Genomic DNA, 25603 nt, shown 5'->3' with positions numbered 1-25603 from the left:
TTATTTTAGTTTGTTGTTTTTGAAGGAATTCCGGGGGGGGAGGCTTACCTCTCAACTGGTACCCTCTGAAGATTAGAGAGGACGTAGTTAGATTTTGGTTGGGTAAGGGTAGGTCCGGAATCGTTTGTACTATTATGTTAGGCTTTTGTTTTTGATTAGGAATTTGTTATGGCAACTTTCGATTTGAATGAATTTTTAAATCAACCTAGTGCTGCAGCGTTAGAAACGTGTAGAAAGGACGATTTGTTCCTTATCTCTCAACATTTTGAAATTCCTGTTGTTTCTAAAACCTTGCTTAAGAAGGATTTAAAAGCTTGTTTGTTGGCATGATGTTTCTGACTCCGCAGAATCGGGTGCAGCTGTGGCGGAGGAGGAAATTGCCCCACTGCCTTCTCCTGTTGGCGATTCAGTTACTCCGGTTGCTAACGTAGGTGTACATCCCTTCGGTGATGATGTAGAGGTAGGACCACCTCTTTCGATGCCTAAATTTGAACCTTTTTCACTTTCGACTGAAGCGTCACCAGTCTCTCAGGTCGATTTGCGTTTGAAATTGCAGTTGGCTCGATTGCAGGTAGAGACACAGGACCGAGCTCAAGCGTGGAAAGATGAGTTGCGGCATCAACTTGAACTGTATCGGGTTGACGCGGATACGAAAGTTAAAATGCAGCAATTGGAATTGCAGGCTAGGCGAGACGACTCAGGGGAATCCAAGAAGTTGATATCAGACGGTAGATCTAGTTCTAAGTCTGATACAGTTGTAGTATTACCGAATTCCACCACAGTGCCAAATGATCATGGGTTTACCGCTAATTCTGTATTAACGGATTCTTTAAATGTTCCTTCAACATCTCCATTTAATGTGGACGAAGAATATTGTAATTGTTCCACCGTTTCGTGAGAAAGAAGTTGAGGCCTATTTTCAGGCATTTGAGCGCATAGCTTCTGCTTTAAATTGGCCAACTGAGGTCTGGTCATTAATGATACAATGTAAATTGACAGGGAAAGCGCAGGAGGTTTGTGCATCTCTTCCTTTGGAAGTGTTCAGTACGAGACTGTGAAAAATGCGATTCTTCGCGCTTATGAATTGGTGCCTGAACACTATAGACAACAATTTCGTTTAACAAGAAAATCTGTATCCCAGACATATGTGGAGTTTGCCTGTGAGAAGGGTTTACTTTTTGACAGATGGATAAAGGCGTGTAAAGTCACTGATTATAATTTGTTGCGAGAGCTTTTGCTTATTGAGGAATTTAAGAATTGTGTTCCGGAGCGTACAGCGTTGTATTTAAATGAACAAAAGGTTAGTACTGTGCAACAAGCAGCCGTCTTGGCAGACGAGTATGCATTAATGCATAAGCCTGTGTTTTTAAAGCGTACGTATGAGTCCGGATATCCTTCACAAAAAGAAAATTAAGTTACTCCTCTTGATTTTAAAATAAGGCCTAACTCCAGTAACCCAAAAACTCGTAAAGACTGTGGGTATTGTCATAAGGTGGGACATCTAATTTCTGAGTGTCGAATTTTAAAACAGAAGCAAGAGCGAGTAGATGCTTCGCGGACATACCCCCGCGGTTCAGTTTTAGTGAAAGTTGTGGCTCCGCCGCCGGTGATTTCTGTTCCTGTCAAGTGTTTTAAACCCTTCGTGTTTAACGGTTTTGTGTCTCTGACTGGTCGTGTTGAGGATCAGAAAGCTGTAAGAATTTTGCGTGACACAGGGGAATCTCAGTCCTTTATATTGTCCGATACTCTGCCTTTTTGTGTGGAATCTGCGTGCGATACCAGTACTATTGTACAGGGGATAGAAATGAGTTTTATACCGGTCCCTCTTTATCGCGTTTGGGTGTCATCTAATTTAGTCTCTGGGTGTTTCAATGTAGCAGTTCGTTCTTCGTTACCCGTCCAAGGGGTTGATTTTATAATGGGGAATGATCTCGCTGGAGGCAAAGTAATGCCGGTTGTGCCTGTCACTAACGTCCCACTTGTTGATCAGCAACCGGATGCGCTTGCACGAACCGCTAGTGCGGTTACGACTCGTGCTCAGGCAAAACATGTCGTTAAAGAAAAGGAAATTAGTTTAGGTGAGGGTTTGGATACTTCTAAATCTATCCCAAAGTCGGCGGTTTGTCCAAATCCTAACATGTTTTTGCCCGTTTCGTGTGATTCTCTTACTGAAGCTCAGAAAAATGACCCCACACTACAAAAATGTCATGTAAGTGCTGACCTCAAAGTGTTACCGTTGCGCAATCATCAGTTTTATTGGAACAACACTGTGTTAATGCATCATTGGAGTGCTCATTCATTAACTGATGAGAACTCGGATGATTGGAATGTGATCCATCAGATTGTGGTACCGCTGAAATTTCGACAGCATGTTTTAGGTTTGGCACATGATCATCCATGGTCTGGACACCTGGGCGTAAATAAAACCTACAATCGGATACTCCAACATTTTTTTTGGCCTGGGTTGAAGGCTGACGTTTCTCGACACTGTAAAACGTGCCATACATGTCAAGTAGTTGGGAAGCCCAATCAGGTGGTGCCACCTGCTCCCCTTCGTCCTATTCCGGCTGTAGGAGAACCGTTTGAGCGCATTCTTGTAGATTGCGTTGGTCCTCTTTCAAAAAGAAATCTGGTTCACAATTTATTTTAACGGTTATGTGCGTTGCCACACGGTTTCCTGAAGCGATACCGTTACGGAAGATCACTGCTAAATCCGTCACTAAAGTTTTGATCAAGTTTTTTACTATGTTCGGATTACCAAAGACGATTCAAACTGATCAAGGTTCGAATTTTTTGTCTAAAGTCTTCAAAAATGTAATGAAGTCTTTAAAAGTGTCACATGTCACATCCAGTGCTTATCATCCAGAATCACAGGGTGCTTTGGAGCGATGGCATCAAACCTTAAAGTCTGCTTTGCGAAAATATTGTTTGGAGACTGGAAATGAGTGGGATGATGGGGTCCCTTTGGTTTTATTTGCTCTTCGTGAAGCACGACAAGAATCACTTGGGTTTAGTCCATCCGAACTAGTTTTTGGACACAATGTGCGCGGTCCTTTGAAGATCCTAAAAGATGAATTTTTTGTTCCAGGTTCGTCTGGAAAAGGTAACGTGGTTGATTTTATTTCTCGTACCCGTGAACGTTTGCGAAGTGCTTGTGCGGTGGCGAAAGAAGCGCTCTCTGTGTCACAAAAGAAAATGAAGTGTTGTTTTGATAAGCGAGTTGTCGAACGACATTTTGCGCCAGGAGAGAAGATATTGGTGTTGCTTGCTTCACCTGGTTCTACACTGGCTGCCCGATTTACTGGTCCTTATGTGATTCAAAGTAAACTAAGCGACACAGACTATGTAATCTTGACTCCAGAACGGAAACGTCGGAAGACGCGTTTGTGCCATGTGAATATGTTAAAATATTTCGTGCTGTTGAAACTGGAAAATAATTTTTTACTGAGTGAATCACAGGCGCCAGAGGAGAAGCGAGTATCTATGTTGCCCCGTACTCGGGTGATTGAGGAGGGTGATGATGGTTTAAATATGTCCACGGGTCTGTTGAATGGTGGTTGTTTGGAAAATTCTGAAACTTTAAAATTGTTTCCTTTCCAACTGTCTCATTTATCTAGTGACCAACAGCAAGACGTGATTGAGTTGGTGGAAAGTTTTCCTGAACTGTTTAATGACGTTCCGTCTGGGACCTCTGTCATCAAGCATGACATTGAGGTAGGTAACGCAATTCCCATAAAGCAGCCACCGTATCACTGTCCCGTAGGGAAGCGGGAGATCATGAAGCAAGAAGTGAATTATCTAGTTCAGCATGGTTTCGCTAAAAAGAGCAATAGCCCGTGGAGTTCACCATGTGTTTTAGTGCCTAAGGCGGACGGGTCATTCCGTTTTTGCACTGACTTTCGTAAAGTGAACTCCGTTACTGTATCTGACGCATTTCCATTGCCGTACATGGAGGATTGTATTGACAATCTTGGCACTGCTCAGTACATTACTAAATTAGACCTTTTAAAAGGCTATTGGCAAGTGCCATTAACTGAACGTGCTTCTGAAGTTTCTGCTTTTGTGACCCCTGATTGTTTTTTTCAGTATACGCGGATGGCATTCGGATTGCGAAATGCTCCCGCCACATTTCAAAGGTTGATGTCTATGGTTTTGGGTGACGTTCCGAGCTGTAACATCTATCTAGATGATGTAGTCCTTTTTTCTTCTATGTGGGCTGATCACATTTCCACATTGCACGATGTGTTTAGTCGATTAGCAGCTGCCTCGTTAACATTAAACTTGAAGAAATGTGACTTTGCAAAAGCTTCAGTCACGTAGTTGGGAAAACAGGTTGGAAATGGTCAAGTACGTCCTGTGGACGCAAAAGTGTCTGCTATTCTTGCATACCCTGTACCTACTACGAAGCGAGAGTTGCAACGATTTTTAGGGATTGCTGGCTATTACAGATGTTTCTGTGTAAATTTTGCGACTGTGGTTGCCCCCTTAGCAAAAATGTGTAGTCCTAAAGTTGTTTTTGAGTGGACTGAAGAATGTCAGCGTGCATTTCTGTGTGCTAAATCTCTCCTTTGCAGTGCCCCGGTGTTGTCTGCTCCCGACGTGACTCGTTTGTTCGAGCTTGAGGTGGATGCCAGCGCGATTGGAGTTGGAGCGATCCTGCTTCAAGATGGTGCTGATGGCATGTCCCATCCAGTGTCTTAATTTTCTGCTAAGTTTAATCGTTATCAATTGAATTATTCTACTATTGAGAAGGAGACTCTGGCTCTGTTGCTTGCTTTGCAGCATTTTGATGTGTACGTTGGGTATAGTTCTTTTCCCATTGTCGTCTACACGGACCATAACCCGTTGTTTTTTTTAAATAAGATGTACAACCATAACCAACGGTTGATGCGCTGGGCTCTAATCGCTCAACAATATAATCTGGATATTCACCATAAGAAGGGAACGGACAATGTTATGGCAGATGCCCTTTCTCGGGGCTAGGTAATGTGTTTTTTGTATTAAGATTTACTGGGTTGATGTATTGTTATTCTGGTGGGTTTATTTGATCGCTTCACCCAGAACCTGTCTCTTTTGTATGATAAAAAAAAAAAAGAGACTAGGTTTTTTCTTTTGGTGGGGAAGTGTTACGGCTTATGCCTTTTGGGGTGTGTCCTCTGTATGACGTCATGTCCCTTCTAATTTCTCTCTCTCGGAGTCTGATTGTTTAGGTCTGCCTCTGCACACCTGCTGTTGATGGTATGAGTGCTGATGATCTATATAAAGGACACTGAAGTGGAGTATAGGAGAGGGGAGAGAGCCACCAGCAAACAAGCCTCATTATCTTTGTGTTTCTTTTCTAATTTTGGTTGATTTCTTTCTTTGAGTTGTTCTGATATTTTTGGAGCTGTTTCTATGGCTTCGTTGTGTTTATTTTTCTTTCTGGTTTGGATGCGTGTTTTCATTATGTTATGGTTTGTTTGGTTTAAATAAATATTTTTTTATGATACGTTGGTTTCACGTGTCCAGCTCTTATGTTGCGTTCCCCTTTCTGTCTAATTTAAATAGGGGGTCGTAACAGTCCAGAGTAGTTTTTAGAGTTTTCATGTTATTAGATTTTTCTTTAATGCCAAAAATCATTAGGATATTAAGTAAATATCATGTTCCATGATGATATTTAGTAAATTTCCTACTGTAAATATATTAAAACGTAATTTTTGATTAGGAATACGCATGGCCAAGAACTCCATTTAGACAACTTTAAAGGCGATTTTCTCAGTATTTCAATTTTTTTTTGCACCATCAGATTCCAGATTTTCAAATACAGGTCCTTCTCAAAAAATTAGCATATTGTGATAAAGTTCATTATTTTCTGTAATGTACTGATACACATTAGACTTTCATATATTTTAGATTCATTACAACACAACTGAAGTAGTTCAAGCCTTTTATTGTTTTAATATTGATGATTTTGGCATACAGCTCATGAAAACCCAAAATTCCTATCTCAAAAAATTTGGATATTTCATCCGACCAATAAAAGAAAAGTGTTTTTAATACAAAAAAAGTCAACCTTCAAATAATTATGTTCAGTTATGCACTCAATACTTGGTCGGGAATCCTTTTGCAGAAATGACTGCTTCAATGCGGCGTGGCATGGAGGCAATCAGCCTGTGGCACTGCTGAGGTGTTATGGAGGCCCAGGATGCTTCGATAGCGGCCTTAAGCTCATCCAGAGTGTTGGGTCTTGCGTCTCTCAACTTTCTCTTCACAATATCCCACAGATTCTCTATGGGGTTCAGGTCAGGAGAGTTGGCAGGCCAATTCCGCACAGTAATACCATGGTCAGTAAACCATTTACCAGTGGTTTTGGCAATGTGAGCAGGTGCCAGGTCGTGCTGAAAAATGAAATCTTCATCTCCATAAAGCTTTTCAGCAGATGGAAGCATGAAGTGCTCCAAAATCTCCTGATAGCTAGCTGCATTGACCCTGCCCTTGATAAAACACAGTGGACCAACACCAGCAGCTGACATGGCACCCCAGACCATCACTGACTGTGGGTACTTGACACTGGACTTCAGGCATTTTGGCATTTCCCTCTCCCCAGTCTTCCTCCAGACTCTGGCACCTTGATTTCCGAATGACATGCAAAATTTGCTTTCCTCCGAAAAAAGTGCTTTGGACCACTGAGCAACAGTCCAGTGCTGCTTCTCTGTAGGCTTGACCTGGGGAATGCGGCACCTGTAGCCCATTTCCTGCACACGCCTGTACACGGTGGCTCTGGATGTTTCTACTCCAGACTCAGTCCACTGCTTCCGCAGGTCCCCCAAGGTCTGGAATCGGTCCTTCTCCACAATCTTCCTCAGGGTCCGGTCACCTCTTCTCGTTGTGCTGCGTTTTCTGCCACACTTTTTCCTTCCCACAGACTTCCCACTGAGGTGCCTTGATACAGCACTCTGGGAACAGCCTATTCGTTCAGAAATTTCTTTCTGTGTCTTACCCTCTTGCTTGAGGGTGTCAATGATGGCCTTCTGGACAGCAGTCAGGTCGGCAGTCTTACCCATGATTGCGGTTTTGAGTAATGAACCAGGCTGGGAGTTTTTAAAAGCCTCAGGAATCTTTTGCAGGTGTTTAGAGTTAATTAGTTGATTCAGATAATTAGGTTAATAGCTTGTTTAGATATGTTAATTTTTTGAGATAGGAATTTGGGGTTTTCATGAGCTGTATGCCAAAATCATCAATATTAAAACAATAAAAGGCTTGAACTACTTCAGTTGTGTTGTAATGAATCTAAAATATATGAAAGTCTAATGTTTATCAGTACATTACAGAAAATAATGAACTTTATCACAATATGCTAATTTTTTGAGAAGGACCTGTAGTTGTATTTAGGCCAAATATTGTCCTCATAACAAATACATCATACATCAATGGAAAGATTATTTATTCAGCTTTCAGATGATGTATAAATCTCAGTTTCAAAAAAATGGACACTCAATGTCAGTGATTTACTAAAGCTGTTGGTCCTCAATCACTGAGGATACTTTCTCACAGCGGCAGAATCATGTTTAGAGTGCTAAATATGGTTTTCAACATTTCAAGATGGTTAAAATTTGGAAAAAGCAATTTGATGCTATAGAAACGTTTCTAAAGAAAAAAAAACATACTACAGTAATTTAAAGTAAATAATATAGTGTTTTTGAACCATACTATAGTAAAGTGTATTATACTGTATATATTATAGTATTTACAAAACTGTTAATGAATGCTACAGCATACTGTAGCAAGGTACAGTTGTTCCATGTCAGAAGTTAACTGGCTTACAAGTGAGAGGATTTTATTCAGGCAAGAACATCTCATTGCCAGCAACTTATTCAAGAGAGTTCATCCCTGCGAATAGAACTCACATTCCTACACCCAAAACTGCAAGAGCTTGGCCACATCTATTGCACATAGCTGTGGAAATTGCTCCTCAACAGATTTGTGATATTGGCCTCCTAATCGGCTATAATTGTCCTCAAGCTCTTCAAGCTCTTCTGCCCAGAGAAATTGTATCTGGTAAAGAAAATCAGCCTTTTGCTCAAAGGACAGATTTAGGTTGGAGCATTGTTGGTAGGTCCAGTGTAGACTATGGTGATGCCATTGGAGTGAGTCATCGCATCATTGTGAAACAAGTGATGCCAAGTCTGCCATCTTCCTTCAATCTGAGGAATGAAGTTAAGTATATCTGCAGAACACAGATCAAGGAAATAGTCACTCCAACAAGTGTTATCAAAGCGCTTGAGCCTGACTTCATTGAGAACGCATTAGAGCATAGTCATGTTTCTCAAGAAGACCTGCGTTTTCTGTCAAAATTGGAAACAGGCATCAGACTCAAGAAAAATGGTCATTATGAAATGCCTTTGCCTTTCAAGGAAGATGGACCAAAGCTGCCCAACAATAAGGAATGTGCCATGCACCGTCTCAGATGCTTAGAGAAAAGACTACAAAGAGATGAAAAATACTATAAGGACTATGTAGCTTTTATGGATGAGACAATTGCTTGAGGCGATGCTGAAAAAGTCCCAGTTGAAGAAATCGATAATCACCCTGCTTGGTATATTCCCCACCACGGGGTTTATCATCCTCAAAAGCCTGGGAAAATCCGAGTAGTCTTTGACTGCTCAGTGAAGTTCCATGGTACATCCCTCAATGAGCATCTGTTAATTGGTCCAGAGTTAACCAACACTCTTATAGGTGTTCTCTGTCGTTTTCGTAAAGGTCCAGTGGCAATCATGTGCGATATTGAGCGCATGTTTAATCAATTTCATGTCAAGCCTGAAGACCAAGACTATTTAAGATTCCTTTGGTGGGAAAAAGGAGATCTAGAATCCCAGCCACAGGTCTATAGAATGAGGGTACATTTGTTTGGCGCAGCCTCATCGCCCGGATGTGCCAACTACGGACTCAAACACCTCGCTGCTCAGGGCCGAGGTAATTTCAGTGAAACCTCCATAAGATTCATAGAAAGAAATTTCTATGTCGATGATGGGCTGACAAGTGTCTGATCAGTTAGTGAAGCTATCCAGCTGATCCAGGAAGCAAGAAAGCTCTGCAGCACAGGGAGACTTTGAATTTCATCTTCAATGATTTACAAAACTCTTTTCTCTCAAACATTGTACTTTGGCGTAGATATATTGATGATATTTTTATGTTATGGTCAGGCACTAAAAATCAGTTGCTACAATTTTATAGTTTCCTCAATACCAGTAATGAACATTTACGCTTTACCATCAATTATGATGAGTTATGTGTTAGTTTTTTGGATATTTGCATTATTAGGGATGGTAAGAAAATTATTACAGATCTTTTCAGAAAACCTACTGATCGAAACATGGACAGAGTTACCATCCTACCACGTTGAAACGTAGCCTGCCTATTGGTCAATTTAATCGGATTCGTTGAATTTGTAGCTCTGAACAGTCATATGTACAACAAAGTACAGATTTGATTAATAGATTTAGGGTGAGGGGTTACAAGGAAGATTGGATACAGTCTGCAGCTGGGAGATTTGAAAATGAAAATCAAGAGACAACTCTATATAAAAAATGGTTAAATTCAGAAAATAAAACCATTGTACGTGCTTTTCAATATTCTCCCATCTGTCCAGATATAAAAAAGTATAGACAAACATTGGTATATTTTAAAATCGGATCCTCTTCTCAGTGACATCTTTGAGAAAACACCAAGATTTGTCCATAGACGTTCTTCCAATATACGTGATCTTGTAAGAGCTGATGTTAGCTCATCTGTAGAACGACCCTCTCACTTTCTGTCTATCCCTTCGGACAACTATAGCTGTGGTCGTTGTGCCCAATGTAACTTCACTACAAAAACTAGTTTTTTTTATCATCCTCATTCAGGAAGGGAGTTTAAAATTAAAGGTGTCATCACATGTACGACCAAAAATCTTATTTATATGATAAAATGTCAATGTGGGTTAGCTTATATAGGAAAGACACAACGTGCTTTAAAAACAAGGATTGCAGAACATAAAAGCAATATTCGCACTAATGATCAAAAAAACCCTGTAGCGGTACATTTCAACTTAAAAAGACACAACTTTTCTACATTGAGATATATTGGAATTGAACAGGTTAAGTACCCAGGAGAGATGGTGATATCAACAAGATTTTATTAAAAAGAGAAGCGTACTATATTTACACAATACTCTCTCCCCTAAGGGTTTGAATTCAGAACTTGATTTCAACTCATGTTTCTAGTTGATATGTATGTGTATGTATGTATGTATATATATATATATATATATATATATGTGTGTGTGTATATATGTGTATATGTTTATTTATGTGTATGTGTATATATATGTATACTCTTTGTATTGAAAGGTGTTTGTTATTGATATAGCTTCAGTGGAATCCTTATATGTGTATTATGTGGTTGTGCAATTGTATCACTTTTGGGATAAAGCGGTTGTGGATCGCAAAGAGGATGGGGAAGTGTTTGGTTTGTTTTACCTTGTTTAGTCTTTTCTGATGTTGTGTTTGTATTTATGGATGTTCTGTTATGATGTGGTCATGATTTACCTTGATTACCAACAGGTGTTATCAATTGGAACTCTGCCTTAAATCTTAGTATTTATTGAGAGTCTTGCTTCTGATTGTTTGTGTTTGTCTTACATTAATAATGATGCCAAAAGATTTCACATCTTTGTGGCCAATCGCATTCAGTGGATTAAACAAAGTACTGACGCCAAACAATGGAGATATGTGACCTCTGAAGAGAACCCGGCTGATTACGCATCCAGAGGCCTTACAGCAGAAGAGCTCATATCCTCCAATTGGTTTACAGGACCAGAGTTCCTGTGGAAAAATGAACTGCCAAAAGATGTTAAGGTGGGAGATATCAAAGTAAATGATCCAGAGCTTCGAAAAGTACAGGTTCATAATACCCATACAAATGAAGAAAGATCATTACTTGACCGGCTCAACAAGTTTTCTGATTGGAAAAGAGCGGTGAAAGCTATTGCAAGACTGAGAAGATGTTCCAAGGAAGCCAAAGGTCTCAATCCAAGAGTCAATGAAGCCTCAAGCATTGAAGAGAGAAGGGAGGCAGAATTCACTATTATCAAAATGGTTCAACAATCAGCCTTTTGTGATGTGATACAGAGTCTCAAACATCAGAAGGAGATTAAATCCAACAGCAAATTACATCAGCTAAATCCCTTCTTAGATGAGCATGGTATCCTCAGGGTGGGAGGTCGGCTAACACATGCTGCATTACACCTGCATGTGAGACATCCTGCAATTCTCCCAAAGGACAGTCAGATATCGACCTTACTCATTAAACATTATCATGAACAAGTGTGTCACCAAGGGAGAGGGATGACTACGAACGAATTGTGTTCGAATGGTATCTGGATCTTGGGATGTAGCAAGGCAGTTTCCTCACACATCTACAAATGTACTAAGTGCAGCAAATTTAGAAAACCCACTGAAGAGCAGAGGATGGCAGATCTTCCGCAGGAACATATGGAGGCAACTCCTCCTTTCACGTACTGCGGAATGGACTGCTTTGGTCCTTTCTACATCAAGGAAGGAAGAAAAGAGCTAAAGCATTATGGGCTTCTATTTACTTGTATGTGTTCAAGAGCTGTGCATTTAGAAATGCTGGATGATTTATCCACTGACGCATTCATTAACGCACTACGTACTTTCATCGCCATACGTGGGCCTGTGCGTCAACTTCGATCTGACCAGGGCACTAATTTTGTTGGTGCAAGATGAGAATTTGCTGAAGCACTAAAGGAAATGGATCCAGAATGCCTAAAAGAATTTGGCTGTGAGTTCATCATGAATACCCCATCAGCCAGTCACACAGGGGGCATTTGGGAGAGACAAATTCGGACAATAAGAAGTGTCTTGACAACCATTCTGGATCAGTCAGCTCAAAGACTGGATAGTGCCTCTCTAAGAACATTTCTCTATGAGGTCATGGCTATCATAAATAGCCGACCCTTAACAACAGAACAGCTAAATGAACCATCTGGTCCACAACCTCTTACGCCTAACCACATATTGACTATGAAGCCTTCAGTAATTTTACCACCACCTGGAGAGTTTGTTAACGAAGACGTTTATCTTCGTAAAAGATGGCGCAAAGTTCAATTTTTAGCTAATGTATTCTGGTCACGTTGGAGGAAGGAATATCTTCTAAACCTTCAACAAAGGCAGAAATGGCACAAACGCCATAGAAATGCAAAGATCAATAACATTGTCATTCTGAAAGAGGACACAGCTCCACGCAGTCAATGGAAGTTAGCAAAGGTGATAGAAGTGCACACTGGCACAGATGGCTGTGTCAGAACAGTGAAGTTATTGATCAGTGATTCTACACTGGATAGAAGGGGCAAACGGGTTACAAACCCAACTTACCTTGAAAGGCCCATCCAAAAAATTGTTACCCTGATTGAAGCCGATTAAGAATCCCTACCATTTCTGAGGTTAGTCTATAATATTTTGGTTAAGAGTCAAGTTATTAGGTTATAAAATCACAAGAAAGTGTTTTTGGTGGGAGTGTAACTGCTGAGAAGTCAGTTTGTATTTCTTGTTTAATTAAATGTGTTTTTTGTTTAGGACTTTTAATTTGAAGTTGCTTAATGAGCGCCGGTTAGTTAGTGGAGATACTTTTATTATGAAAAGGCGTTTAGTGAATCAGGAAGACAGTTGTAGAAAACTTAGTACAGTATTGGGTAAAGTAGTTTGCTTATATTACTATAGTTGTTATATTACCACAGCAACTCTAAAATTACCACAACAAATGAATTCAAGTACTTTACTATGTTTCAAAAACACTATAGTATGTACTATAAATGACTATAATATTTTTTCATTAGAATTAGAATGATTGTTTTTCGAAAAGGCGAGAGGAAAATTACCTTAAAGAATGATCCATTCAGTTGTTGAAGCTTCACACGATCAAAACACTGCAGACTCGGTTCCGAGCATAACTCAATTAATATTCATCAATCAAATCTGCTTACAGCTCAATTAATATTCATGAGGTATCAGGGGCGTGTCTAGAGCATTTTAAATTGGGGGGCCAGTCTGGGGCACTGCCTTAAAAGAGGGTAGCCGGGGGGAGGGGTTGGATACACGATGTTAATAGGCCTATATTATATAGGCTATTAATTGCACAGTGTGAGATTCATTGGTCCTCACACTTTGTGAGATCGCGATGAACAAAGAGTGACAGCTTTATTGGTTATGAGCACTCTTTGCAAGCTTTCTAAGCAATCCATTTAAAATGTAGAACTTTGTTTTTTGCCCACACACACGTTGCAAAGTTTTGGGAATGACATCTGCATATTTATGCGGGATTCGCTCTCGAAGTAGCAGCATATTGATAGCAATAGAAGGGACACAATATGTGAAAATATGCATTAAGAGAGCACCCACTTATTTCAGAAGCAGCCTTAGTGATTATTTCTGGAACCTGGTTGATTTGCTTCTATAACTATATACAAAAACAACAAAATACAAATGTACTACATAAAATAATTTAATGCATATTTACAATTTAAGCACTTAACTAAAATAAGTATTAATAAAATTAATAACTAGAGAAGGCTAACTATATTCAGCTTGCTTCCATTTAGTGAGAAAAAAAAAGCCTACTCTTCACTTGAATTATATAAAAAAGCTTTTCTGGTCTTCAGTGATGCGAGGATAACGTTTGAGCATACTCACAATATCTGAGTGAGACCCGAGCCAATTCATAAAAGAACAATGTAGATTTAAAAGCACACGTCCAGTTTTGTGCGAGTGAAGGAAATCCGCTTGCGAGTGGAGAGATTCGTGCTCGCGCATTACGTGATCGCGTAACATTATGCGCTCTCGACATTTGTCATTTAGATCACGCTAAAATGCCTAAAATTAATACAGAAGAGAAGAAAGCGGCCATAGACAGCTGCTTACACATGCCAAGATATGCCAGATGCAGTTAGAAACTAAAAACAAGCCTATAGCAAGACATCTGGTAGGGGGGGGGGCACCTGGGGTGGCCAGCCAAATTTCAGGGGGGGCCGGTGCCACCCCTGGCCAGCACGTAGACACGCCCCTGTGAGGTATGACTTCAGTATACTGTTGATCATCTGACTCAGCGGTGATTCAGCGACTTTGACCACATAGAAGCGTTCAGAAACACAGATTTAATCATTTCGTGAAGATCTGAGGCAGATATAAACGCAGAGGTTTCGGTGTTTGAGTTTAACTTTCGATTTGAAGTAAATTGTCATTTTATCTAACAGAATGGACAGAATGGAGATCTGCGGTCTTATGGCTGAGAAAAATGAGCCAGGTATGAATTCACGTTTGCTGTTACCTTTTTCTTAAATTAAAACTTTTGCAATGGAGGAGAGCTGAAATGTTTTGACATATATTACTATTGCTATCTCAATATTTAACAGAATTTATGTTTTTCTTAGAGGACAAGAACATTTTTTTCAACAGTGGCATGTTGTTGTCACACACCCCGTTCGCTTTTATTCAGTTATTTATGATGTGAGGTGTGTTTGTGTTGCTGTGTTGGTTTGTGTGACTCAGTGCCTTTGAAGAGCATCTCAGTGGAGGTTCTGGTTCAGGATCATGTAGCCACAGTCTCCTCCACTCTGCAGTATGTGAATGAGGAAGAGCGCCCCCTGGAGGCCTTGTTCGTCTTCCCTCTGCCTGCTGATGCTGCTGTCTGCCACTTCAGTGCCAAGATCGGAGAGCAGGAGATTGTGGCAGAGGTGCAGGACAGAGAAACCGTGAGTCCAAATACAAACCCACAGAACATTTATTTCCATATTTATACTACATATCACCATTTACCAAAACTGTATCCTGCAGGCGAGGGATCAGTATGATGATGCTGTGAGTTCGGGTCAGCAGGCGTTTCTGCTGGAAGAGAGTGCAGAGAGTCCTGATGTATTCAGACTGAGTGTCGGGTGTCTGTCGGCGGGTCAGAACGCTGCCGTCACCATCATCTATGTCACCGAGCTCGCTGTGCAGGCCGACCACTCGCTGCGCTTCTGTCTGCCGGCTGTACTCAACCCCCGATACACACCAGCAGGTACTACAGCAGCTCTGACACACACTTTATTAGAGCAGAGAAGCTGATTCTAACACACTCTGTGTCTGTGTCAGGTTCAGCTGCTGGTATAGTCTCAGAGATTTCATCAGGAGCTGTTCCCTACACGCTGACTCTCAGTGTTCATGTGAGCTCTCCAAAGCCCATCTCCAAACTAGAGTCCAACTGCACTCTGGATCCTCTAGTGTTCCTCCACTCTGATCACACTCAGGCTACGGTACTGTGTGTCTTCATCTGTTTATCTGGATGTGTGAGCAGAGCAGGTTTATGCATGTGTTGTTTGTGTGTGTAGGTGAATCTGAGTCCTGGTCACATGTTTAATAAGGATGTTGAGCTGTTTGTGTACTATCAGGATACCCATCAGCCCTCTGCTATAGTGGAGGCAGGAGTGACCACTGCTCCACCAGGTAGAGGATTATGGGATTGAAGTGGGTTTATGGGATTGAGTTATCAGGCTGTCACTGACTCTTTGTCTCTTTGCCAGGTTCTCTGATGAGGGACCCAGTGGTCATGATAAGTTTGTACCCAGAGTTCCCAGAGTTAACCCTAACTCGAGGTGAGTTTGTTTTTGTGATTGACAGATCAGGCAGTATGGGATGCCAGATGCATGATGGGAAGGGAGCACAGATGCCCATAGAAAGTGCAAAGGTAAGATTTAAGGTTTAAAACAGCATTTATTTAAATGTATTGAGAGGAGACACATTTAAATTCATCATGAAACTTGATTCACAACCAATTTTAGTTCTATTTTGTGACATTTCTGAGGAAAACAAGACATTTAATGAAGAATAATGTAGTCTGGGTCTGTATTTTTTCCATCTCTATTTCATATCAGATTCAAGTAAAGTGGTTAGAGGGAAAAGATTGAAAAGTAAGAAGGATTTGTGAGGTCAGAGGAAGAATTTGTTATTATGTTTTGATGAAAGATTAAAGACAAACCATTTTTTCTTTGTGCACAATAAAACTAGGAATGCGCATTAGGAAAGTAAATAAAATAGTTATGCTGTATTTTGCATACTGTAGTAAATACTATAGTTTTGATCTCACTTTCACTTTCTGTCCATGTCTCTCTGTAGGACACTCTGCTGTTACTGTTGAAGAGTCTGCCCATGGGATGCTACTTCAATATCTATGGATTTGGCACTCATTTTGAGTCCTTCTTCCCGTTAGTGTCTAGATCTTCATTCATAGATATTCAGTATTTAAATGTGTCAGTGGAGATGAGATGTGCTTCTGTTTGTCTTTGCAGTCAGAGTGTTGTGTACAAGCAGAAAACAATGGATAAGGCTCTGAAGAGAGTGAAGGAAATACGAGCAGACATGGGCGGCACAGAGATTTTACAGCCTCTAAAACACATCTACAGTCAGCGCTGTTACCCCGATCACCCCAGACAGGTTCAACACCTCAATGTGCACCTGAACAACGCATTCATATGAAAGTATAACAAGGCTTATCAGATTTGTTTTCTGTCTTCAGCTGTTCATCTTCACTGATGGAGGGGTGGGAAACACTAAAGAGGTGCTGGATCTGGTGAAAAGTCACGCTCACTCTCACAGGTAAAGGTCTGCTGGGTTTGATCTGTCCATCATTCATATCTTCATCACTAACAGTAACAGAGTTTATTGTGTCTTCAGGTGTTTCTCATTCGGGATCGGTGAGGGTGCGAGTGCCGCCCTCATCACAGGAATGGCCAGGGAGGGATCTGGTCACGCTCAGTTCATCACAGACACCGACCGCATGCAGCCCAAAGTAAAGCTCTCCACTGGATTTCACAGACACAAATGTTTCCTAGTCAAATGTCTCAATGGTTTCTCTTTCTCTTCAAACTATATCAGGTGATGCAGTCGCTCAGGTTTGCGCTGCAGCCCGCTGTGCTTAATATCTCTGTGGATTGGACCCTTCCAGACGGTGTTACTGTTGACACACTGTCTCCACCCATCAGTGTGCTCTTCCAGGGTCAAAGGGCACTCATGTATGCCCAACTTAAAGGAGAGGTGAGATGATTTAGCATGTGATGCTTTAATGACATACAGACACTGTGTCTCATTTGTTTAGATTATATAAATCTGCCTTTTCTCTCTCATAGAGTTCAGGAGGCTCTGAGGCATCAGTGTCAGTCAAATACAGTCTTAAAGATCAACCAGTAACAAACCAGCTCCACTTCTGCCTCAAACCAACTGTAGAAACAGGGTAAAACTCACAAACACACATATAGACAGACAACAACAGCTCCATTTTTGCTTCAGACCAACTCTCCTAAGATACCTTTTAGTTGATGAAACTATAAATAAATCCTTTTGTTGCCAGTTAATTTATATAATTTTCACTGCAGAATTATAATCAGTACAAGTATCACAAATGGGTAAATTTACACCATAATATCATAATCATATGGATGCATAATATACCAGGCCCATATCATTGATTTATTTGATATGAATCAAGTTGACCAATATTGTTTGGAACGGTAATTATTTTATAGTGTAAGTAAATTTATTACTAATTTATGCCCCATTCAACCTCTCACCTTTATTAAATGAGGACTTAATTCTTTAAACTTTTTAATTTGTAAAATTAATAGTTAGCCATACAGTATTTATGAATGCATATTGTAATACCTAAAGTGATTATCAGTTTAGTGTATTGTTTTTTAGACAGAATAATGTAGCTTTTTAATATCAGCCATTTATTGGTTTTCAGCTGTAACTTTATAATAATAATTCTTGGCTTATTGTTATTGTCCAGAATTAATATCTGTGCAGCTACTTACTGTCAAATAAGTAATGCTTTATTTATTTATTGTAGTTTATTCCCAAAAAAATATAATCAGTTCTTTTTATAGTAAATGACACAATAAAGTAGTGCATTACTTTTGTTAAATTAAAATAAATTCTATTTAATTATTTTAGATTTTCAGTTGCAGTTGAATCAGGTCTTTACTTTTCTAAGCCAACAATAATTCACAGTTTTCTTCCTTGTTTCTGCAGATTGTCCATTCACCGGCTGGCGGCTCGGACCCTGATCCGTTCTCTGGAGCAGGAGGAGAGGTCAGGTCCTGCAGATGTTGAGGGCATCAGGAGCAGGATGGTGGAGCTCAGTGTTCAGGCAGGAGTGAGCAGTGTTCATACAGCCTTCATTGCTGTTAATAAAGACAGCAGACAGACTGTGAAAGGACCCCTGGTGCAGAGAAGAGTGCAGACATACAGTTAGTGCAAGCATTGTGTGTGTATACATCACTTTTACTGTCACTTGACTATTTAATGTTTAGATTGAGATGTGAAATCAAATGTTTTTCAGATTTGTCTTTAGAAATTGACACGACAAACATACAATATGGTAAGACAAACAATAATATGTCATTTAAGCATAAAGATTTTCCTCATCACCCTGATTTCACATGGCATGAGAACACTTGCATTCCATCAGCTTGATATGTGACAGGAAAGCGTCCTTGTGGCAAATTAAAGCATATTCAGCCACAGCAAGTGTTTTGCGGTAGGAGAGGAAGAAATGTATTGCAAGTTCTGACTCTTTCTTGACCCAAGAAATGATTAAAAAATATGTACCTCAGTAAAATCAAATGTTTTTCAGATTTGCTTCAAGGACATTTGATGCCACTGTGTTCAAGGATCATGAACTGAATTTTTTTATTTTGTACTGTTCTCTGAGGTCCACTTATGTTATCAAGATTTTTATGTAAAAAAAACATCATAATTTAGAAGTAATAGGCTAATTTCTGTCCTGTTTTTAACCTCCCTCATCAGAAAGTCGTGGCCTAATGGTTAGAGAGTCGGACTCGTAATCGAAAGGTTGCGAGGTCGAGCCCCCGGCCAGCAGGGATTGTAGGTGGGGGGAGTGAATGTCCAGCGCTCTCTCCACCCTCAATACCACGACTGAGGTGCCCTTGAGCAAGGCACCGAACCCCCAACTGCTCCCCGGGCGCCGCAGCATGGCTGCCCACTGCTTCGGGTGTGTGTTCACGGTGTGTGTGTGTGTGTGTGTGCATTTGTTCACTACTCACTGCTGTGTGTGTGCACTTGGATGGGTTAAACGCAGAGCACCAATTTCGAGTATGGGTCACCATACTTGACAATACGTCACAAAAAAAATAAATAAAAAAAAAATAAAAAAAGAACGAATAGGCGTGACGGATTGTAAACTCGGAAGTAAACACCCACTGCTATGATTGGCTAACACTTGTGTATGTTTGACAGCCAACATCCTTTTTTAAATTTATTTATTTATAAGGACAACACACATTAATCAACATTTCATGGCCTAATGGTTAGAGAGTTGGACCCGTAATCCAAAGGTTGCAGGTTCGAGTCTCGGGCCGTCAGGGATTGTAGGTGGGGGGAGTGAATGTCCAGCGCTCTCTCCACCCTCAATACCACGACTGAGGTGCCCTTGGGCAAGGCACCGAACCCCCAACTGCTCCCCGGGCGCCGCAGCATAAATGGCTGCCCACTGCTCCGGGTGTGTGTTCACGGTGTGTGTGTGTTCACTGCTGTGTGTGTGTGTGTGTGCACGTTGGATGGGTTAAATGCAGAGCACGAATTCCGAGTATGGTCACCATACTTAGCAGTATGTCACTTCACTCACTTCACATTTCCGTAAATGTGCCAATGTTTAGGCAGTCGGCAAATTTTCATCAGCAGTCCTTTGGCAAGATGTTTCAAATCCTTCACAGATGGACGCTGCTGTGATTTAGATTAAAAACACATAAATACTCATATCAAACGATCTGTTTAGCAGACAAAGCAATAGTGATCAGGTAATAAAACAGTTACTCACACTTGTGTTGCGTTACATTACTGTCGGAACCAATATAGTCAGAACAGCATCGTATTTTAGTTTCAATCTTTCTGAAACTCCTGTGTGGAATTGTGCCTTGTTTGTAAATGAATCTGCGCTAAAATGAAGTGAACAAAGGACCGAGTTCTTACTGATGCTTCATTAAAAATAGTTCATCCACTCTTGTTATGGAATTATATAACGCTAATAATCTTCGGAGCCATCTTTATTATTTGGTTTCTGCGTAGACCTATGCGTTTGCCTTTCGTTATTTACACTACATGCACGAATCAGTGGGCGGGGCTAAACAGGCAGTGATGTTGAAGCAGGAGTTGATCTTCTTCTGCGGAGGCGGTGCTTATCCACACTTACATCATAGAGACTAACGAGAAAGTTTTGAGTTCTGAACCCTGATAGCACACGTACATCTCCGATGTCTATTTGATGTCTGCATTTACATCTGCAAGACGTATTATTTAGGGTGTTTGCTCATCTACAATACGTCTATAGGACGTTTCCTTTTAGATGTCAAATAGACGTCTATTAGATGTCTTTAAGATGTTTATGATTTAGAATGTGTATGTAAAACTGACATCTGAAAGACGTCTGCCAGACGTTTGTAGACAGCAGATGCTTTCCAGATCAAGAGATCTTTAACAGACATCTTGCAGACGTACGTGTGCTATCTGGGAAACTTAGTGAAGTGAAGTGAAGTGACATACAGCCAAGTATGGTGACCCATACTCGGAATTCGTGCTCTGCATTTAACCCATCCAACGTGCACACAAACAGCAGTGAACACACACACACCGTGAACACACACCCGGAGCAGTGGGCAGCCATTTTTATGCTGCGGCGCCCGGGAGCAGTTGGAGGTTCGGTGCCTTGCTCAAGGGCTCCTCAGTCGTGGTATTGAGGGTGGAGAGAGCGCTGGACATTCACTCCCCCCACCTACAATTCCTGCCGGCCCGAGACTCGAACCCGCAACCTTTGGATTACGAGTCCGACTCTCTAACCATTAGGCCACAACTTCCCACGGAATTTGAGGATGTTTTTATAGTGCAATAACCTCTTATATGTCAAAAGATCAAGGGATTTAGATTTCTCAGTTCATGACAAACAACAGTCTGTTAATTGTATGTATTGATACACACCTCCAGTCAAAACTTGATTAAACTTGAACTTTAAACACACTTATGCTTGTCATAATTTAAGTTTCATAAACAAGTAATATAATAATATATGATACTTTCCTGTGTTATTTTTTATTTCAGATCGCATAGCACCCCGCGAGTTTCGTGTATCTGCACGTAAGAGAACAAAGTCTTAAGGAGCCGTTCTTGTTTGCATGGTTGTTTTGCTTATTTACACACACATACACACACACACACACACACACACACACACATATATGTGTGTATATATGTATATATATATATATATATATATATATATATATTTTTTTTTTTTTTTGTTGTTGTTTTTTTTTTTTGTTGTTGTTCATTAATGTCTGAATGTTTTGACCGTTTATGCAGATGAACAATCATTTCACTGCTCAAAAATGATGGCGTTCACAGAGCGAGCATTCTTAAGAATGTCTAACTGGGTACCAGAAGGTAAGCATACTCAAATGTAGAGAATAAATCATTTTTTTAAATTGTGAAGGAAAAGCAGAGAAGTAACCAGCTCAAATAAACATTCACAGTCATAATATGTTCATATCTGTGGAAATGTTCTGTCTGTTGTGTTAATCCTTGTTCTGAAAAGAGTAAGAAAAACAGTTTTCATTTGAGAGATCTTTTCTATTTTTTCAGTGACTACACCCGAACAGAAGACTGGATTCATGACAAGTAACACAATGATTACACAGCGTCACTAAAGCTCACTAAATGTGAAATACAAATGCAGCATCACCTCATGGTTAACGATCATTGTTGTCATTTGCAGAGATCCAGAATTTCTTCCATTGTGGTTCTAAGACTGTGAATGCCCCGTCTGATCAGACAGACTCTGAAAGCAAAAGTGATGGTATACACACACACACACACACACACACACACAGAAGATGGACACAATTGTTATGTTTGAAAAGTACTGGCTTCTGAAAACTGTGTAGTTTAAAACTTAGAGGAATAGTTCACCCTGAAAATGATTCACCCTCATGCCATCTAACATGTAGATGAGTTTGTTTCTTCATCAGATTTGGTGAAATGTAGCATTGCAGTGGATCCTCTGCAGTGAATGGGTGCCGTCAGAATGAGAGTCCAAACAGCTGATAAAAACATCATAATAATCCATAAGTAACCCACACCACTCCAGTTCATCAGTTAACATCTTAAGACGTGAAAAGCTGTGTGTTTGTATGAAACAAACCTTCTTCAAACCTTTGTTTTCGGCTAAAATACGAGTCATCTTTAAAGTCGTCTCGTTTGAATCAGGAGAGAAATATGCACAGATCAAGCACCGTTCACATATGAAAAGTCCAAAACATTTTTAAAGAATTATGTCATTGGATTTTGATGTGAGAGGACAATAGATGATGAACTTTATCATTAGATGAAGCGTTACTATGGATGCTTATGGTTATTATGGACACATATTTTGGCCAGAAGTGACTGTTAAAGTTAAAACACCTTGACGATGAAGCAGTTTCTTACAAACGTAGCTTTTCACTTTACAAGATGTTAATTGACTCATTTAGCATACATTTGACGAGTGTAGTTGGTTATAAAATTCACATTGTTTTATAGGTATTTATTTAATTTTATTAACATTATATATTGATTTTTATTATATTTATTATTTTTTATTGTTTATTGTCATTCTTTTATATTTATTGTTTGTGTTCAGCTGCTCCTGAGCTCCAGAAGAACCCGTTACTGCAGCTGGTTTCTCTCCAGAAGGCGTCCGGCTGCTGGGATCTGGACGCCACACTGGCTGATGTGTTTGGGAAGACGGAGGATGAGCTGACCAATCAGAAACCAGCACAGGTGAGAGATGTGATGAAATAATAAGATAGTGATGATTGTGTGCAGTGTCCAGTAACTAATGCAGTGGATGATGGTTTGTACACAGGTGGATGGGTCAGTATGGGCCACTCTCCTGGCTCTGATCTGGTTATACGGCTGTAAAATAGAGCAGCAGATGGAGTGGCAGTTTGTGGCCATGAAGGCAGCGTCATGGATCGGCTCTCAGAAAGGTGAGATCTCCATTCCAGACCACATTCATTCAGTCAGCGTTCATCAAGAGACGCTTGAGCAAATCTCTTCAGTTCTCTGACACACTGATGATTTGTGTGTGTGTGTGTGTGTGTGTGTTTCAGTGGGCGATCTGTCTCAGTGTGTGTGTGTGGGGAATGTCCTGCTTGGATGTCAGGTGACCAAAGAGACTCTGGGAATCTGAAGACATCAGTGTTTCTACATCCAGTGCCAAATAACTGCCCAACACACATACACATATGTATGCACATATATATTAATAAGTTTACACCATGGCTTTTCTAACTTCATCAACAACAGACCCAAATGGATTAAAACAGCATGTGTGCCAAGCCAGAATAATTTGCCAAAGAAAGGCTGCTAATCTACAAATAACTGTTTAACAATATATTTGTTCACTTCATAAATCATCAGTATGTGTGTTTATAGCTTTCAGTGTTTGTCATATGAATTTTTTTTGCTTAAAATTCATTTAAACATGACAAAAACCTTCAAAATTGACCAAAAAGTGTTACTCCTTAATTGTAGTTACAGTGTTTATATATTAATTATACAGTACAGTATATAGTAAAGTATATATAGTAACATATACAGTAAAAGATGTGTTAACCAGATGCATTAACCATAGCTTTTAAAAACATGGACAAAGGAGAAATAATTCTCATATGGGCCATTGCAAATTTCTAATAGGTTGTATTTGGATGGATTTATATTATTTTCAAATATTTTCGCACTGATTACACTTTTTTTTTATATACATAATTATGTTTGTAGATGGTTTTAAGCATTGTTCTTATTGATTGCATACCTTTCTATTTGTGATTTTGCTCTAACACTTATACTCCAAGTGGATTTTTAGTAGCTCTTTTTAAGAAATATAAAATCTTTAGCTTTTTTTTTTTATTCTGTCATCAGAAAATTGTGCTTTGTCATTTAGGTCCATCCTAACCACATCATCCTAACAGTGAGCATAAATGTTAGTGGTACCATGTGATAATGAGGTATGTATAAGTTAAATAATGTGCATTAAAACTGTCTTGGAAAACTATTTTTACCTTGTCTTCATTTTTAGGGGTTCAAGCACGAAGTGCTGAAACACTATTGTAATTTAGGATTTTTATTATTATTATTCTTCCCTAAAACTGATCATGCAGAACAAACCGTAAGGCCTAGAGAGCTGAAACTTGGTCAGATGGTAGTAGTCCAGCCTTCTTGTCAGATACCAAGGCTCGCCCCAATCGGCCTATGGGGGGCGCTACAGCGAACAAAAATGCGAAATCGCTCTTAGCCCCTAAACCGCTTGTCGTAGACTAAAAAAAAAAATACATTTTTGGAATCCTTGGGTCAAGGCGGTCAAAAGCCTAAAAAAATCCGATTCGCGCTGCAAGGTACGTTTTTTCCGCAAAATTAAGCTATGTCCAAAACAAACTGCAATTTATTAATTTTAATTCATTTTATTTGTGCAGGTCTTAAAAAGTCTTAAATTTGATCTTAAAAATCCAGCAGAAACCCTGTAGCTATCAGTTTTTTTTTTTTACAATTATGCCAGATTATGATTACAGTACCTGAATCATAAACTCTTAAAAAGAGAAGACTTGCAATAAGTATTGTCACTTATCATTTATTTCAAATATACATCTCTGCAACAAAATGTGTGTGCATGTATGTCTGTGTGTGTGTGTAAATATGCTTATAGAGTATTAACATACTAGTTAAATCATTTAATGTATCTTTGTGTGTGTGTGTGTGTGTTTGTGTGTGTCAGACATACATCCAGGTTGGCCAAGACCACCTTAAGTGCTTGAACTCCAGTTATTGCTGCTTGCAGCTATGTATATACTGTTCAAATTCACATTTGAGACATGGAAATTACGTTGTGTTTAATATATTAATGGATTTCAGAAAAAATACAGAGTTTTGCTCTGATGCTTGTGAATTGTATGTTGCTGGACATTGTTAGAAAGAAATACATCCACTGAGAGTGTTAAACGTGTTTTTATATATATATAAAAAAAAGACAAGACCCAGAGAAGTGCAGAGACATCCAAATTTGGTGAATATGAAATGTGTCAAGTAACCGCAAAAGACTGACATTAAAATACCCATTGTATTCAGAATTACTATATACATTTATTTAAAAAAACAAACGTTGCATTAACAAAAAAGAAAAATGCACAAGCAAATGGTTAGTAATAACATTGCACAAGGCTTTACAAAATAATTCAAATAATATAAATAAGTCTCTTCCAAAAGATAGGTAGTGTAGCATTTATGTTTTATTTTTATTTATGTAGTAATGTTGTTTAGTAATGCAACATCCGCTCCTCGTTCACCGAGCGACGAAAAAGAAACGCTTTGAGAGGACTTTGAACTGTTCTGCTTTCCCGTGCGTGATTGAAATTGTAATTTACAGGGATTTAAAGTTATTAATCAGTTGTTTTTCGTTGAAATCCAGAGTGGAGTGTTTAAATGGCGTCAGGAAG

The 25603-nt window shown here is 39.7% G+C and overlaps 1 protein-coding gene across 1 annotated transcript; it reads left to right on the top strand.

Annotated features, from left to right (window-relative positions):
- The first annotated feature begins 365 nt into the window (after positions 1-365).
- On the top strand, positions 366-24161 carry LOC306866745 (von Willebrand factor A domain-containing protein 5A-like). Its single transcript, XM_079412071.1, has 22 exons — positions 366-460; positions 14288-14337; positions 14583-14785; positions 14868-15090; positions 15165-15325; positions 15401-15515; positions 15593-15756; positions 16185-16273; positions 16358-16502; positions 16585-16664; positions 16743-16857; positions 16944-17102; positions 17195-17298; positions 18096-18313; positions 18406-18444; positions 21177-21212; positions 21438-21518; positions 21717-21752; positions 21850-21930; positions 22753-22892; positions 22978-23101; positions 23225-24161. The coding sequence occupies exons 2-22, from the start codon at positions 14289-14291 to the stop codon at positions 23302-23304; spliced, it is 2442 nt and encodes an 813-aa protein (XP_079268197.1). The 5' UTR covers positions 366-460; position 14288; the 3' UTR covers positions 23305-24161.
- The last annotated feature ends 1442 nt before the right edge of the window (positions 24162-25603 follow it).

Source organism: Barbus barbus (assembly GCF_936440315.1).
Source record: "Barbus barbus genome assembly, chromosome: 48".
NCBI lineage: Eukaryota > Metazoa > Chordata > Actinopteri > Cypriniformes > Cyprinidae > Barbus > Barbus barbus.
Note: the sequence above shows the minus strand (reverse complement) of the source record. Positions and strands in the feature narration are given on the sequence as shown.